The 17,649-nt window shown below is 37.4% G+C and overlaps 1 protein-coding gene across 6 annotated transcripts in view; it reads right to left on the bottom strand.

The window, feature by feature from the left end:
* LOC306907836 (uncharacterized protein) overlaps window positions 1–16,920 on the bottom strand; it is a 30,442-nt gene extending 13,522 nt beyond the window's left edge. Inside the window, exons 1-2 of one of the 6 annotated variants that reach the window (XM_079480272.1) lie at window positions 16,763–16,920; window positions 8,996–9,052 (exon numbers count right to left, since the gene is read on the bottom strand). In XM_079480272.1, coding sequence (XP_079336398.1) covers window positions 8,996–9,045 — 50 coding nt within the window. In that variant the 5' untranslated portion in view covers window positions 9,046–9,052; window positions 16,763–16,920. Of the gene's footprint in view, window positions 1–757; window positions 815–8,995; window positions 9,053–13,004; window positions 13,229–16,582 lie in introns of those variants that run through there. The other 5 variants (XM_079480271.1, XM_079480270.1, XM_079480275.1 and 2 more) reach the window with 5 other exon arrangements.
* Window positions 16,921–17,649: the final 729 nt, after the last annotated feature.

Raw genomic sequence — 17,649 nt, 5'->3', positions numbered from 1 at the left:
TGTGATTGAAAATGCGTAGCTTTATATGATGCATTTCCACTGAAGCAGGAAGTGAGAGCGGGACATATTGTGTGGCCCCTCCTTCTTTTAAAATAGCCAATAGCATTTAGTTTTGCATTAAATCTGGTGAAAAGCCCAAGTGCTGAATATTGTCATTAAAGTCATTGATCCATATTGGCAGAAACTATAGACTGTAAGCGTTGAGTGGTAACCTCTTCTAAAATTCAAACTGGGGATGTGCATGAATGTTTGAATATTTGATTCGTATTCTTCATAAGAATAAAAACTCCTTCACCACAGGGTTAAGTTACCGCTACAGAAGACCTGAGATTTGTCACATCTTATTTAAGGCTTCTTCGCTTCATCTGTAATGATTTAATAATATACAGAAAAAATGTGTTCCTTAATCTTTGTTAACTCCGATTGCAAGCTAGTTTACATATTTTAAGTTTATACATCAGATGCCCGGATCGCGTGTTATGCCTGGCTAACATCACCATATTTAAATGTTTCAAAACTGGTGAGACAGAATTCGTTAACATTAGGTATAAAAAACCAACGTAATATTAAATGAATAATAATAATTTATTTATTACAATAACTTTGGATTGGTGGTTCTTTGTAAATTCATATTCTCTTGTTACAAATATATACAAGTAATGCTAATTTCAACAACTTAAACATAAATATTTACATTTCACTGCAACTTATGTTAATATTTTTGGCCTTAGCATAAGATTGGTACCTTTTTTCATACCTAAAAGCCAAAGTTTTCCTTCTAGTTCAAATAGGGTCGTCGCCTTCAAGTTTCACCCTGTAAATAAATTCGCACAGATGCTTCGTTTGTTCTAAAACATGCTTTGATTGCTTGGTTACCTTAGTTGAAATAAATAGGCCTACGTTATTTATTGATGCAAATGCAATGCAAAGCTAAAGAAGACAGACACTGACCGTGAACGATAAAGAAAACAATATTTATAGACGGCGCTGATCACCAGGAAATATCTTCCTCGGATGATGGTCACGCAATAAACAGGGAAACAAGCACTATGGCTTTATTTATGGTCTTTATTGCGGGGTATTTTTTAGGATCTTAACTGTCGGCATGGAGGTCAAGCCAGTTTACATATTTATTATTAACATTCTTAAAAATTATGCCAGATATTCTTGTCAAATCTGGGTTTTGTTACTGGGAGTTAAAGAGCAGCACATTTTCTCCGCTGTCAGCTTGTTAACCGGCTGAGGTCAATCGTTCACCAGAGTAAAATAGGTTTTTCTTATCAAGAACATGTAAAACAAAATAAACAAGATAACCATATACAGTATCACAGACTGTCAGTTTACAGTTTACAGTTTATTGCGTTTTGGTTTGTATGTTTTCTTTTTGTATTATAGGCCTACCGTTCTGCTCAAGTTTAAATGCCGTTTTTATGTATTTTTCTTTTTTCCACATATAAAAAAAACCTATATCCAGGATATAATATTAATGCTTTATGAATATTTAATGATATTATAAGCTTGACGTGAAATTGTGACAAAATAAAAATGTAACAAATTATTAACTTCATTTAAATAAACGAATAAACGAATATTCCTTTTTTACGAGCTCAAATATTTGAATATGAAATTATTGAAAAATGCCTGCAAACTACTCCAAAGATATCCTTAAAGATGCTGAACGATATATGAAAGAATGTTTGTAACCACTTCCGGGGCACCATTGACTACCATTGTAATTTTTCCTACTATGATAGTCAATGGTGGCCAAGAACTGTGGCTACAAGCATTCTTCCAAATGTCTTTCTCTGTGTTTATCAGAACAAAGAAATGTATATAGATTTGGAACAACCCTAGTGTGTCCCTTTAAGGCTAAAATATACTAAAGTCAAAAAACTCTTGCACGCTACAGACTTGGCAACCAAATGACTTCACATCAAAACTCAATAAAAACACAAATGTCCTGTCCCACATTTCTCAAACACTTAATCCTTAATAAGATAGGGTGTGTTCAGGACTGTTTTTACAGTTGTTCTGTGTATGAGCATGTCTACACCCACACAGTGGATTTCTTACGCCCAGCAGGAGATAAGATGAGGATGACTCCTCATTTCACAGCACTGGAGTATCTAAAGGACCAGACCACATCAGTTTAACATTTTTCTGTCATTTCTGATCACAAGAGACTACAGTCTCATCCTGAATAAGTCTCTCCAGTGAAACGCTGCCAGCTCACCAGGAGGAAACCCTCAAACAGTATCTATGACCGGCAGCCACAGCTTCAGACCAGAGAAATTGGCCAAACAGGATGTGGAGGCAGTTCGCAACTTAGTTCAACACGCACAGCAGTTGGATCCCTCACTGGGGATTATTATAATTTAAGAAAGGCAGGATATATTGCTCACTTCTCAGCTGATAGGGCATTTTGGATACATGTAAATAATAATAATAGCTCATGTAAATGCCATTTCAAAGAAAATCATAAGATGTTTCCCAAACATTTTTAATCCATGGTATGCTATAATTCTATATCTATAATTCTATATCAAAAATTCTATATAATATACAGAACTATGTGTTCACAGGTGTATAAAGACCAAACAAAATGAAGCGTTACGTTTTTCTTCCCTTACAATGAGCTATTTCTACACACACCGCAGGTCCTCTTACATGGAATTCGTCATGTTGTTTCTACCCCCTATCTTGAAATCAGCACTGGCCTTTGAAAAAGCACAGTGGTCAAACCACTAACCACTAATATGATTCTCACAGTTTATAAAAGAGACGTTAATTCATGTTTTCATTTCTTTAAACAAACTCTGTAGAGCACAGACTCTGTTTCTTTGAAACACATCTGTTAATGCTTCTTCAACTGTAAAATGAAGAAGAATTGGGTTGACCGTTCACAGAGTATTAAATGTAAATAATAATCTTGCCCGTTTTGGCAAAACACCACAAAAGAACAATGTGCTTAAGTACATTCAGTTCACAAAAGAGAAACTTGTTGGTTGAATCCATCTGGCTTCCATTTCACCTTTAACACGTCTGCCAATTGTTGCTAAACAAGAAGCAGCTAAATATCATTCATATCATATTGTGCAAACACATTAACATTTTCTTGAACATTTCCAATGCCTTTACTAGTGCTTTCTACAGAAACGATGTTACTGGAACTCCAGCATTTGGACACTTGATACCTTACAGACATATACTTGATAGTAAGAAGAATAGTTCACACAAAATTTAAATATTGCACTTATTTAATCAATAATGGATTATAATTTTTCTACACTAAACCCAGCTGTATGTCTTCAGGAGACTTGAAATAAACAGCAAGAGTCATATGGAGTTATGTCATAAATTACTGGGGTCCTTTTGAAGCTTGAGAAGAGAAGCCCCATTCACTCCAGTAACCAGAATAGCACTCACTCAAAAACAATACAAAAAATAAATCAGTGCTTTGGTTATAAAGATCATAAAATGAAACAACGACGAGTAAATAATGACAATATTTTATTGTTAGGGTGAACTATAGCACTTTAAAGTGTGCAGATGGCCTTAGATGAAGAGAGTGTGTTGTTCCTTTACAAAGTGATAATATTTCACACAAAAATGCTAATAGTAAAAGTCCTGTAGAAAAATAAGGAAAGCAAGCCATAAAGGGAATAGAATATTTGATCAGGTGAAGTGAGCAACACCCTAGTAACCAACCACAACACCATAGCAACAGTCAAGCAACAAGATAAGAAGTCAGCCAGAACATATCACTAACCAAACAGCAACACTTTGGCAACCACATACAAAACTCTTGCACCATGCTAGTAACTTTTGCACCAACTTTTTAAATTCATGCAATTTAAAGGGATAGTTTACACAAATCAAAAAATATGTCATGATTTATTCGCCCTCATGACATTCAAAACCAGTGCGGTATTAAGAAAGACGTCTTTTGTGTTTATACAATGGAAGTCAATAGGGGTCAGGGTTGTTTGGTTTACCAAAGAACATCTAAATTATATATTTTTGTGTTCTGCAAAAAGGTCATACAGGTTTGGAATGACATGAGGGTGAGTAAATGATTTTTGGCTAAACTATCCCTTTGAGTAAAATAAATGTTGATCTAGAAATCCTGCATGTTAACATCACATGAGAGCAGATAATTCAATTCAATTCAATTTTTATTTATATAGCGCTTTTCACAATTTGCATTGTTCCAAAGCAGCTTTACAGGGGAAAAACGAAAAACCCAAGAAAGGGTAAAACACACTACATGGTGTTTTATATAATAAATCCAATTATTCTGGTAAATAATATCTAATGTCAGCATCTCCTGGTGGTTTATTTAGCATATTTGCATGAAGTGAATGCTTGGCTGAAAAGATGCGTCTTTAATCTGTCTTTAAATTGGGCGAGTGTGTCTGATCCTCGAATAGTATCTGGAAGGCTATTCCAGAGTTTAGGTGCTACATATGAGAAAGCGCGACCCCCTTTGGTGGATTTAGTTATTCTAGGTATTATCAAAAGTCGTGCGTTTTGAGATCTTAGAGAGCGTGATGGGTTGTAGTGTGATAGAAGATCTGTTAGGTAGGTAGGGGCTAAACCCTTTAAGGCTTTATAAGTGATTAAAAGAACTTTAAAGTCAATACGATACTTAATGGGTAGCCAGTGAAGGGTTGATAACATTGGGGTTATGTGATCGTATTTTCTGGACCTGGTAAGAACTCTGGCAGCTGCATTCTGAACTAACTGTAGTTTGTTTATTGATGATGCAGGACAACCACTAAGAAGCGCATTACAGTAGTCAAGTCTTGAGGTCATAAATGCATGAATAAGCTTCTCCGCGTCAGCAACACACAGAATATTTCGTAACTTGGCAACATTTCTTAGGTGGAAAAAGGCTGTTTTTGTGACATTTGAGATGTGATTTCGAAATGACAGGTTGCTGTCTAATATGACGCCTAGATATTTTACTGTATTTGTTGGAGTAACAGTACATCCTTCAACTTGCAGTTTATAATCAGAAATATTTGGTTTGCGTGTCTTTGGTCCGATAAGTAATATTTCTGTTTTATTAGAATTTAAAAGAAGGAAATTACAGGTCATCCAATGTTGTATATCTTCAATGCACTCTGCCAATTTGGATAGCTGGGAGGAATCATCTGGTCTTGATGAGATATATAGCCGAGTATCATCTGCATAGCAATGGAAGCTAATTCCATGTTTTTTAATAATGTTTCCGAGGAGAAGCATGTATATGGAGAACAGTAGGGGTCCCAGAACCGATCCCTGAGGTAATCCATAATTTATTTGCGTTAGATTGGATGATTCCCCATTTAAATGGACAAATTGATGTCTGTCTGACAAGTAAGATCTAAACCATTGTAGTGCCTGTCCCTCAATACCGGTATAATTGTGTAAGCGATCTAGAAGTATGTTATGGTCTACGGTATCGAACGCAGCACAGGACCAGGAGTGAGATGTTTCCTTTATCTGATGCTATAAGCAGGTCGTTTGTAATTTTAACGAGCGCAGTTTCAGTGATATGATGCGATCTAAAGTCTGACTGAAATTTTTCGTGCATGTTGTTATTTTGTAAGAAAGAGCACAACTGAGTGCACACTACTTTTTCTAGTATTTTAGACAGGTATGGGAGATTTGAAATCGGTCTATAGTTTCCAAGTTCATTTGGATCTAAGTTTGGTTTCTTGATAAGAGGGTTAATGACGGCCATCTTAAAGGGTCCTGGGACATGGCCTAGATTAATTGACGAATTGATAATGTTATAAATGGGCTCAATTGCAACAGGTAGTAACTCTTTTAATAATTTAGTTGGTATGGGGTCTAGTAAGCAAGTTGTAGGTTTAGAAGTCGCGATAAGTTGAATTAAATCTTCCTGTTTTATAGGTGAAAAACGCTGGAGCCTTTGTTTTGGAGCGATGGTTGGTGCTAATTCATAGGACAGATTTGGAGGTTGAGTTTTTACAATTTTGTCACGAATGTTTCCGATTTTCTCTGTAAAACAATTCATGAATTCATTGCTACCGAGGTGCGGCGGAATAGCCAGGTCAGGTGGTGTCTGTTTATTTGTTAATTTAGCAACTGTGCTAAATAGAAACCTTGGATTGTTTTTGTTGGTTTCTATGAGGTTACGAAGGTGCTCAGCCTTTGCTGCTTTTAGTGCCTTTTTATAACAATTTGCACTCTCTTTCCACGCCATTTTAAAGACTTCTAATTGCGATTTTATCCATTTGCGCTCTAGTTTGCGAGTTTCTCTTTTAAGGGCGCGAGTGGTGCTATTGTACCATGGTGCAATATTTTTCTCATTAATCTTTTTTGACTTCGTAGGTGCAACAGCTTCTAATGTATTAGAGAAAATATTACCCAATTTCCTGGTCATGACATCAAGCGATTCTTTATTTATTGGTATGGTTATTAAAGGAGTCAGATCAATCAAGCTCTTTGCGAAGCTATCTTTAGTAGCGGAGGTGATTGTTCTACCCTGTCGATAACGAGTTAAAGGGCTGACTCCTGACGTGCGCAAAGTAAGCGTTATAAGATAGTGATCGGTGACATCGTCGCTTTGAGGCATAATATCTATATTGGTTAGATCGGCTCCGTGAGATATAATCAGGTCTAGTGTATGATTAAATCGATGAGTGGGTCCTTTAATGTGTTGTATTACCCCAAAAGATTGTAGTAGTTCTGTAAACGCCAGTGCTAATGCATCGTTAGCGCTATCGACGTGGATATTAAAATCTCCGAAAATTAGTATTTTATCAACGTTAACCAATAGGTCCGGTAAGTCCGCAAACTCTTCAGAAAATCAGAATAGGGACCAGGGGTTCTATACACCGTAGCCAATGTAAAAGAAAGCAATGTTTTTTTACTTTGGTTAGGAATAATTATGTTCAACGCAAGAACTTCAAATGAGTTAAATTTATGCTCTGTTCTCTGAGTTACAGTAAGAAAGTTTCTAATTATTGTAGCGACACCGCCACCCCGACCAACCGGACGTGGCTCATGCATATAACAGTAACTTGGTGGGGTACACTCATTTAGGCCGAAATAATCATTTGGTTTAAGCCAGGTCTCGGTAAGACAGAGTATATCAAAACTGTTGTCCGTGATCATTTCATTTACAATTACTACCTTTGAATTTAGTGATCTAATATTAAGTAGGCCGAACTTTATAAATTGGTTTTGGTTGTTTATTACATTGTCTTCAGGTTTAATCACGATCAGATTTTTTCTCTGACTTTTATAACACCAGTCAACTGAGAAAAAATTAACCGCACACAAAAAGTCCTTGTTCTCCATTGCATAACACAGAGCAGACGTTTGATCGTATACACACTGTTAATGTTTAAAACGTGTTAAAGGCATACTGTTCTACTGGATAGAGCGTCTGGCATGACATCACATGGATGACCTCTACAATGTGTCATCAGATAACAGTCGCTCATTTCCTCTCATGTGGAGAAGTGCACGTAAAGTCTGTCTCACGGATTCATTGAGGACTGATTCTAAGATAGCCGATGATGGCGTATATGAAAGTACAAAACAAGAGATACTCTCAATACAAAGAAAAAGACAAACACATACCATCTTCATAAAGCCATGATGAAGAGGAAACATGGATGCATAATGAAATCATATTCTTCAATCTGTCTAGTTATCGAGTCGGGGAAAGAATGACACCATCACGGCTGGCTGTCCAACATCAAGGCATCTCCTTTAATACAGCTGGGGTCTGAAATAATATTTTGTAGCCTTTGCTAGTGCTAAGCAATTATTTGAAGATGCTGACTTGCTTTTACAGAAAAACACCTGGTTGCTTTTAAGCTTGACAAAATGCTTTTATTTATTTATTTGTTTTTGCACCCAGAAAACTTCCTGAATTGTGTGACACATGACAAACTCTGGATAAAGGATCACCCGGGATTGTTCACACAGCTGGTCTTGTGTCCACACGTCTCCTTCAGTGACAGCTTGGGGTCACAAAGTAAACAAACCTAAAGAAACTGTGTTTATATGGTAGCCCTAAATAGTATAATTTAATGATAATACAATTCTTTAAAAGAACTAACCATGCCACAATGTTTTGCTTCAAAATCCCTAGGAGACCCTAAAAAATTCTAATGTTTTCTATTAAAATATCACTTTTGAATCATTACCTTTGTCCATTAAAGCCATTACAGAATTCCCTTTTGTAATATATTGTGGCCATTATGATCAATTTTCCAGATAACACCCCACCCACAGAGTCCATCATATACCAGTAGACAACCATTCGAGTTTCTATTAAAACCAACACAATGCCCATTATAATCAGTAAATGCATTACATTTTCTTTCCTTTTGTGTTTTGGGCAGAGTTCTGTTGTTCTTTTTCAGCAGAGACTTTTTTTTCCACCCTGATAACTGCAAGTAAAGGCCAGGGTGATAAGTAAACCATCAACTAAAGGATGATGACCCTACATACTGTAAACCCTGTGAGACTTTCAAAACATTTTTTTGTTTGAGAAACCTGACCACACCAACACAGCCGGTCACTCACACACCTTACCTGTAAATAAGTATTATCACTAGTTCATTCGTCCAAAATTCAGTTATCAATTACCCAGCCTTATCTCTGCAAACATGACATTTTAGCTCTAAAGTCAAAGGAAAGAATTTCACTGAATAAAAAAAACAAAAAAGACAATGCTTGGAGATGGAGGACTACATTTGTATGCTTTTCTTGAGCTTATGAAAAATATTTCCAGTTTGTGTTCAGAGAAAAAAAGACAATCGTACTGGTTTGGACATGAGGGCGAGTAAATAATGACGTTCATTTTTGGTGAACTGTTTCTTTAAAGACTAAATCAACCTCTTTACCAAGTGTGTCTTCTGATTACAAACCCTCTTCTTATCATCAGCCAGTGTGTGTTTGTGATAGCAGAGAGGTCGTTCAGAGCTCTGAAAACAGTCCGCTGCTCTACAGAGACTAATGGACTGACCTTGAGTTGCCTCCAACACCAGAGTTCTGTGATGACGTCCGACGCTTCATGTCTTAACTTAAGGTCAATCGGGAGGGAGGAATAACACAGAGAGAGAGAGGGAGGGAAATTAAAGAGTGAGTGTTAGTTGAAAAGATGCATTCAAGCAGGAGACATTAGCAGGCATGTTAGCTTCAAACATGTTTTATTTAGAGGCCCAACGGCTAAGCTGAAATTAATAAAAAACATGCACATTGCAAATACCCATGCTTTTGTTATACAGAATACTGTGTAAGTAAAGTGTGAGTTATGCCAAGAAGATGCAAGTGAGGCGTAACAAAGTATTTTCAGTATATGCAGTTCATGTAGTGTTCCTGCAGCTCAACTGGTAATATGCTGAATTTCTCTTTTGGGTGAAATATCCCTTAAAGGTCAAAGGTCACAGGTTTTATATATATGACACAAACATAATGCACTTTAAGTCACTCTGGAGGAGAGGCATTCATTTAAGCTTTGCTCAACAGTCAAGGACAGGTTGACTCTAAGGTTAACCACAGCTCTTTTCTACAAGGATGACATCATGGCTATAGTGACAGCACTAAGCAGTTCAGTCCAGGCAGTTGAGATCCAAGCAGTTGAGTCACCTTATGCAATACGGGTTTAGACCTGAACTTCCCCAAATGTGTCAGTGAGGGAGCACAAGCTGAAAACAGCTTTATTGTGATGTGATGCATCAAGTCATACTATCTTCAAAGATGGTGTCGTCTGCCATTCTCTAATGGAGTTTATTTATGACTACGAAGTTGAACATTACACTCATTATTTCAACCAACAAAATTATTTCAACCTAGTGTTGAGTCAACAAATGGACAAACCCAACCGTTGGGTATGCTGGGTTAATTGGTGGGACAAACATAACCATAGTCAGGGTTAATTTATCCCAACCATGGGTTTATCCATCTTTTTACCCAACGATGGGTTCAAATAACCCAACATTTTGTTAGACTGTAACTTTTAATTATAAGTCCTCTGCTGCATTGACTTTCAGGTAGTTAAGTGACCTTGAATTCTGGGGTCACATTTGATCAAATTAAATATGTCTGCCTTCACTACAATGTATTTTATGTTGAATGAATACAAGGTTCACGCTCTAGGCCTTTTCATCAGGTAAAAGAAAAACTGTAGCAATCTCTTAAACTAATCAGCTTATTAAAACTGTTCCAGTGGCAATTTGGCTCAGTCAGTTGACAACATTAGCTAAAGTGGTGACCATGCATGCCCACCTCATTCCCTCAATTATAACCAAAGAGAGCAAAAGCGTCCTGCTTTTCCAGTTGATGAACGATAACACAGTACGTTCTGGCGACATCGCTAGTTCGTCTTCATTTGTTCAAGTGACATTACTTTGTGACCACGTTCCGAGGACGTCTTGGCACCTTTCCATTTCTTAGAATTTTTGCTAATGTTGGTGAAACCACATCTTTAAATAACGTTGTGAATTATTCCTATAAAGAATGTCGTAGCGACGTGATGTACTGGTCTTCAGATAACCTGGACAATGGAAATTAAATATTGAATGTTATTATATGGAAAATGTATGATACCACATGATTCGATACCACAATTAAAACGATGTTTCTATTTATTTAGCATGGCCGTCTGATATGCGAGTACGCGTCTCCAGCACTATATTCTGCAAAGAGCCGCGCGCTCGCATCATTTAAACGTTAACGTCATTTCTTTTTACCTCACTGCCTTATATATTTCTTGAGTGGTTAATTAATATTATTTCTTTGTTTTATACCTTAGATATGTGAGAGTTAACACATAATTGAGTGATTTTCGATCGATTTGGCGTGTTTAAATGAATGGACCCTGATGTTTGTGAGTGCGACTTAAGAAGCTTTTGATTGTTGTTTCTAAAAACGGACAACCTGTTGAACTTATGTGGTAAAACAAGAATATAATGTTAAGTTTAAACATAAGGTATATTCATCTTTGTCAATAAATATCTGCTTTAAATATCCTCTATATTGTGTTGAAGTCTTTGATTATTTATCTCATGTACTACAGTATAAATAAAATATCTGATTGTGATGTACAGTGCTGTGTTGAGTTTTATTCATACATATTTGAATAGAGAATTACTCCAATTATGAGTAAAATGTAATCTTTAATACACATATTAAATCACAAATTAATGTAATCCTCCATGTGAGGGATGATAACGGTTTAAATAAAATAAAAAATGACTGTTCGGTCGTTAGGACGTGCTCATCACGTCCCAGAAACGTTATTTGGTACGTCACTGCGACAAATATGGTACGTTCCAGGTATGTCTTCTGGAGGTAATCAACACGTACCAGCAACGTCCAATGTAACGTCGTCACGATGAATATGGAAATCACAAAGTTACGTCGCTGGAACGTTATTTGGCACGTTGTTGCCACGAATATGGTCCGGTCCAGGTACGTCGTCACAATGTAACTGGGTTAGCTTCGTTGGTGTGGATGCTAATGTAGCTATTGTTAGAGTATCGTTTCATTCTTGGTGTGAAAAGGCCCTAATTCTCATACCTGGAGGGGTAAATGGACAGTAGACGAGTTTGCTATTTAGTTCCTAAACTTCCACCGTCCCTTCACTGAACCAGCGAGCAAGTAATTTTGAAAGATTTTAACCGGTGGTTTAAATAATATAGTACACATGACAAGTAAAAAAAAACATTTGGAAGCATAAACCGATTCTATAGAGACTGCAAATTATGAAACAGCACATTTTAAAGTTTAAGCTTGTGGTGCACAATAAAAAAATTATACGTAGATCTTACTTAAAATGGGAGAGATTTATAAAACTATACAACTAACAAAGAAACGAACACTGTAATTACAGTCACATGTTATTTTTGTAGCACACGTATATGCAAAAATATTTTGACTTTCACTACATATTTAAGGAAACATTACCACATGACCTCAACGAACTGGGGCACATTGCTTTTAGTATGGATTAATAGATTGAAAAAAAAGTATAGTTAGCAGGGACATCCTCTGAAACTCTTTGTACTTTTGTGGTTGTTCTGAACTACCACAACATCATAAACTCCCTTAACCACGGCTGAAGTAACAGAGCGGAGACAGGGCAAAATATCATATCATTCACTACCAAAGAATTCACAAGTTAACCAGAGCAGGACAGCATGACTAAAATATACACAGCTGAAACTTAAAGAGTTCTTGGAGAAAATGAGCAGCAGTCTGTTCAGAACAACAAAATCACCTGATTCATGAAGAAAAGTTTGTGCTGTAAATCAACAAGCTCAGAGAAGGTCAAAACCGAAACATTTGGACTCTTATTTCATAAGGTGACTCGAGTTCCTCGCTTGAGTAGATACACTGTTTAGTGAAGCTCTACTGTGACAGGAGCTCAAGAACCATAAATGGTGTGAGAATGAAGGAGATGCAGAGATGGAACTGGCTTCCATCACAACATATACAGTTAACGCTTTAAGATATGACTTCAGTTTATTTACACTATCAAATGTACATTCTTCTGGGGGATCTCGACTCAGGAACAAAAAATAAAGGTCTGTGAATGGACAAACAAAACCATCTTTTTCTAAACTTGTGAATCTGTATGAGCACCAATGGTAAACAAAATGCTCTCTCAGCGGCTTTGGGAGAGCAAACAGTAGTGATAAGTAGGGTCTTGTTGGACATGTCATAAGACCATTAGATAGAAGAGCTTTTAAACAGACCCTAATTCATCGCTATCATAGAACAACAAACACTGTTAGACCGGCCGTCAACATTATTATGTGTGTATGCATTACATCATAAACCTTAAATTTCAACAAAAATATGATTTTATAGGCTTCCACGATTCTTACTGTAAACTCTCCATTCACACATTTTAAGAAGAGATACATTTCCCAACCCTGTTCATGTTAAAGTCGTACAACAGCACAGATTAGTAACAATGAAAAAAAACTCATAAGTATGATAATAAAATTAAAGGAAAGTCTCTGACTTACATATTTGCCACATAACAGCTGCAAAATCGAGCCATGGTGTCAAAGTTCACCCTAAAAGTAGCATTTCCTTATTGCATCCTGTGTGAAACTCCCTTCAAGGTCCAAAAAATAATCTTTAAGCCTGTTTGGTCAAATTCGCATGTTTCTCATATCATATTCCCACATAGCTTGTTGGAATGTCTATCCGTCATGTTTGGTTTCTGCCGGCTATCTCTCAGGACTGAGAACGCTCACAGTCTCTCCCTCCCTCTCTCTGATACCACCCCCATCCTATCGCCCACCCCCGTCACCTAATCCAGAGAATCCAGCTACTTTTGTCTCACCCGTCACCTTACTACCGATAGGGGCAGGCTTCATTTTATAATAAGATGGCAAGTTCCCTGAGGAGATAGCACTTCTCAGGCCTCGGGGGCTCATTCTGTGCCATGGGGTTGAAATGCCAGTAAATGGCCAAAGGTATTTAAAAAACTCAGTGGAAATCAGTAGAAATGATAGCTGACAGCTTCAAAGAGAGAAACAACTCAATGAACTGAAGGAAAAAGGAATAGGGAGCAGAAGCCCACATGTAAATACAAGTATACAAATGTTTGTGTACATTAACACCGGGTGGCTCTTAAAGTGCCCACTTCAGTTTTCAGGAAGCGAAGGATGGATTTAACAAATTTGGATGCAACTGTAACGGAAGTGATCGGACATTGTGGTGACCCGACGCTCCTAATTTTCCCGACGTTCCTAGACAATTCGTGCACACAACCACAAACCACACTCCTGTGCATACAAACCTTTCACCTCCCTGCCGGTTTTGAATATTTCCCTTCCCACACAGGCAAATCGAGCACAAGTATTTGGCAAAAATGTAAACAAAGCTTTGCGACAGCCAATTATTTTTCTTAAACAAAAACACATTGTGAAAACACTTGAGGAGTGGGAGGGTGGACATTTTTGTTTCATATTAAATGAATGAAAAGACTAATACATAAGCGGACACTTGTCACTGAAGTAAACATCATTTTCACACTTAGTGATAGCTGACCAAACCCATTCTTTTTAGCTCGCACATATGGTGAGCAGAGCCCCGTGAAGTGTGTACCTGAATTTCAATGCAGTGCAAACATATGTCCTACGGGCCTCTTTAGGAAAGCTTGGTGCAATGTCTGTCCATTTTCCTTATAAAAAAAGCCAAGTTGGTATTTCCTGAGCCCTTTCTACTCTGGTTTCAGGCATACAGTATTTCAGAGGTTCCTGTCAAATGTATTTAGCATTACTGGTCTATTCCAAGTCATTCTGTGTTATTCAACACATCACAGTCAAAATGTGATGTGAAAGTTTGAATTTGAACACAAAATAAGATATTTTGAAGAATGTTCAGAGAACAGTTCAGTTTTCCTACTATGGTAGTCAATGGTGGCCAGTAACTGTTTGGTTTCAGGCAAATCCCACAAATATCTTTCTCTGTGTTCATCAGAACAAAGACGTTTACACAAATTTGGAACAACTCAAGGGTGAGTAAATAATGACCTTATTTTTATTTTTGGGTGAACTGTCCATTTAAGATCCAAGATCTAAAAGGACAGAATCTCCCAGAAGAAATCATTCTTCCAAAGATGTAGTCAGGAATATTTCAACCCCCTCAATTCTGTCAGTTTTCTCGGACTCGAGTTACTTCAGCCGTCCCCTGCAGAGTACTGTTTCTTTTCTTTACAAAGCTGTCTGAATTCCAGCCCACATCTGGAACACATCTTCTGAGCCAATGCTCTACCCCGCACTCTAATTAAAGCCATGTATGCCAAACTGTAAATAACCCAAAACATGATACCGCGGCGCTGCAAAGCCGGACGGTTTAAAATAACATGCATAAGATGAGAAGACTTTCTATATCTTCTCATGAGAAAGGACATAAAGTAAAGCCCTGAGTGGACCGGTATTGATTCCCTGTCTTTTAAGCCACTCCCTCTTACATTAAAGAAGCATCCTGCTGGGTCCACACAGCTTGACCGATGAACACAGCCCCCATCAGATGCTCTTTTCCTCAGCGACCAGTAAACTTTCTATCCCCCATTTTTAGGCTCTTTGAAACTCTGTGTGTGGCAGCTCTGGAGGGAGGCTTTTAAATGGACGATCTCAACAGCTTAATGGGATGACAATAATGAAATAATTGCACCCTGGATTTTACAATGCCCTTTACAACGCAGAAGTACCTTTGTGGACAGGACTATTTAAGCATCATCATTATCCGATATTTTCGATTCAACACACTCTCTTAACACAGGGGTTCAATTATGGGATAAAACTACAGTTCATGTGAAGTTCAATCTGTTTATTGAAGAGATGTTATAATTAATGACTATATACGATTCAGTGAATCACAATAACTCAGTGCAGTTATCGTGTATGTCACCACCGGGTATCAAAAACATTTAAAATCATTACATCTTATTAATAGCTTACATAGTAGATTCTCTGAATGTTGTCTCTGCTCAGTTTAATAATCGTTTTGCATACAGAAAGCATATTTCTGACATTTGAATAATAACTGCACATAGACTATACACAAAACTGGAGATGATTCTTTTGATCTTTTGACGTGGATAACACCAGCCTTCACTAAACTGAGATAAGAAAGGATCATTACTTGAAAGCAGGAAGGTTAAGGCCAAACCAGTTTGCTTACAGAAAATATTGAAAGTCTGATTTTGCACATAAGCCATTTTCGTGGCTGTCACATACAGTAGTTGCAATACTTGGAAATCTCATTAGCACCAATTTAATTCTGTCAGGCAATCCAAGCAGCTTAAAGGAGTAAAAAAACATCTTGGAATATGTTTGGCACTTGGAAGTGTTTTAACGGAGTAGTTCGCCATCAAAAATACAATTCTGTCATCATTTACACGCCCTCTTGTTATTTCAAACCTGTATGACTTTCTCTCTTCGGCTAAACACAAAAGGAGATACTTTGAAAAATGCTGTTAACAGCCCCCCATTCGCTTCTGTTGTAACCAATGCAAGCGAATGGGGGGGCTGTTAACTACATTCTTCAAACTATCTTTTGTGTTCTGCAGACGAAAGAAAGTCATACAGGTTTGAAATCACGAGACTGTGAGTAGGCTAAATGATGACAGAATTTTCATTTTGAAGGTGAACTACTCCTTTAAAACACTTATTGCATTAGTGCCAAACATATTCCAAGATATTTTACTGGCATGTTTTTTCTCCCCAGCAGGATATAATGGGCCAATAGAACAAGTTGTCAATCACATTTTCTATTCAGCCTCGAATTTGTAGAACAATATAAAAACATATCAATGTGGCTGTCTAGAGGTTATTAAAAACCTGAAAACAACCACAGAAGTCCAACTTGAACAGGCTATTGATCCATCTATTAGTTACAACATCATCATGTTTGATTCTTTGTAATTGCAATATTACGTCATAATGCCGTGACGTTCCCTTACAAAATTCTAAATGCATAAATGTCGTCGCTGTGACAGATTGATCACTTACGTTAAGCCTTTAATAACTTACAATAATATGACGTACGTAGGCAACAAATCGCGACTCAAAGAAACAAAAACACTCACCCGAATAATTCTACTCCACAGAACATTTTTCACGCGGCATCGATCAGTTGTCGGAAAGTGATGGAGATGTTTGCTTCTCAAACTTTTGACAACCACATGCTCGGTCCAGACAGATGATGACACGAGCTTGAATAAACCACACAGCCTTATCAACGATTCCTCACTAACGTGTGTACTTACAAAGCCAACGAGGTCCAAGAGTTATTTGCTCATACTGGCGCGTGCGAAACAACAGAGATACGACACTCTGGTCTCGTGTGTGTGAAGTGAGATGCAACATCGCCCTCTATCGTGCAGAACAGCTGACTGACCGACGCTCGACAGTCTCTTGGAGGAACGATGAAGAACACGCGTGAGAGTTCATTTTAATGCGTGTACAAGACTGAAACATGTATTTATTCATACATGAGATTCATTTCGTATTTTATTTCGACACAGACAGTGTCACAAATGTTAACATATGTGTTCAATTTAGCTGGTTATTTAACATGCAGGATAACATCCGTACTGTCTCCAGCAACCCTCGGCGTTGAACCACTGAGCTCTGGCAACCACATCATTCGAAAAGTCGTGTTTTGTGGTTTCACTGTCCACATTCTGATAAGAAGTGACTTTCTCCATCGTTCCGCCGTTGTAGCCTGCCATTCCTCTTGAAACAGACAGGGTACTACATTGCAGCAGGGAAAGTTTAACTGAAGGCTGAATAGCGTTTGTCAACCTGAAAACCGAAGCAATAAACTACCAGAAATAAATCATATTATCAAGTCGACACTTTTAATATTGCTATTTAGATCTATCTACATCTTTCAAACTTTTTCAGTGTGTAGTATTATATAATATTCATCTTTAGTTCACCTGTGCCCAGCCATTACAGTATATATATATATATTAGAATAGAACCGCTCCTCTAACCAACCTGCATTAGTCCAAAGCCATTGCCTGTGAGTATTAATCATATACTGTGTGTCAAAATGTTGATTGATTTGTTGACCCTCATGTCAAAGGTCTGTCAACCTGTCACTCAAACGGTTCTTTTATGGCCTGTCAATCTTACTGACATTTATGTT

The sequence above is a fragment of the Barbatula barbatula genome, assembly GCF_947034865.1.
Source record: "Barbatula barbatula genome assembly, chromosome: 18".
Taxonomy (NCBI): domain Eukaryota; kingdom Metazoa; phylum Chordata; class Actinopteri; order Cypriniformes; family Nemacheilidae; genus Barbatula; species Barbatula barbatula.
Note: the sequence above shows the minus strand (reverse complement) of the source record. Positions and strands in the feature narration are given on the sequence as shown.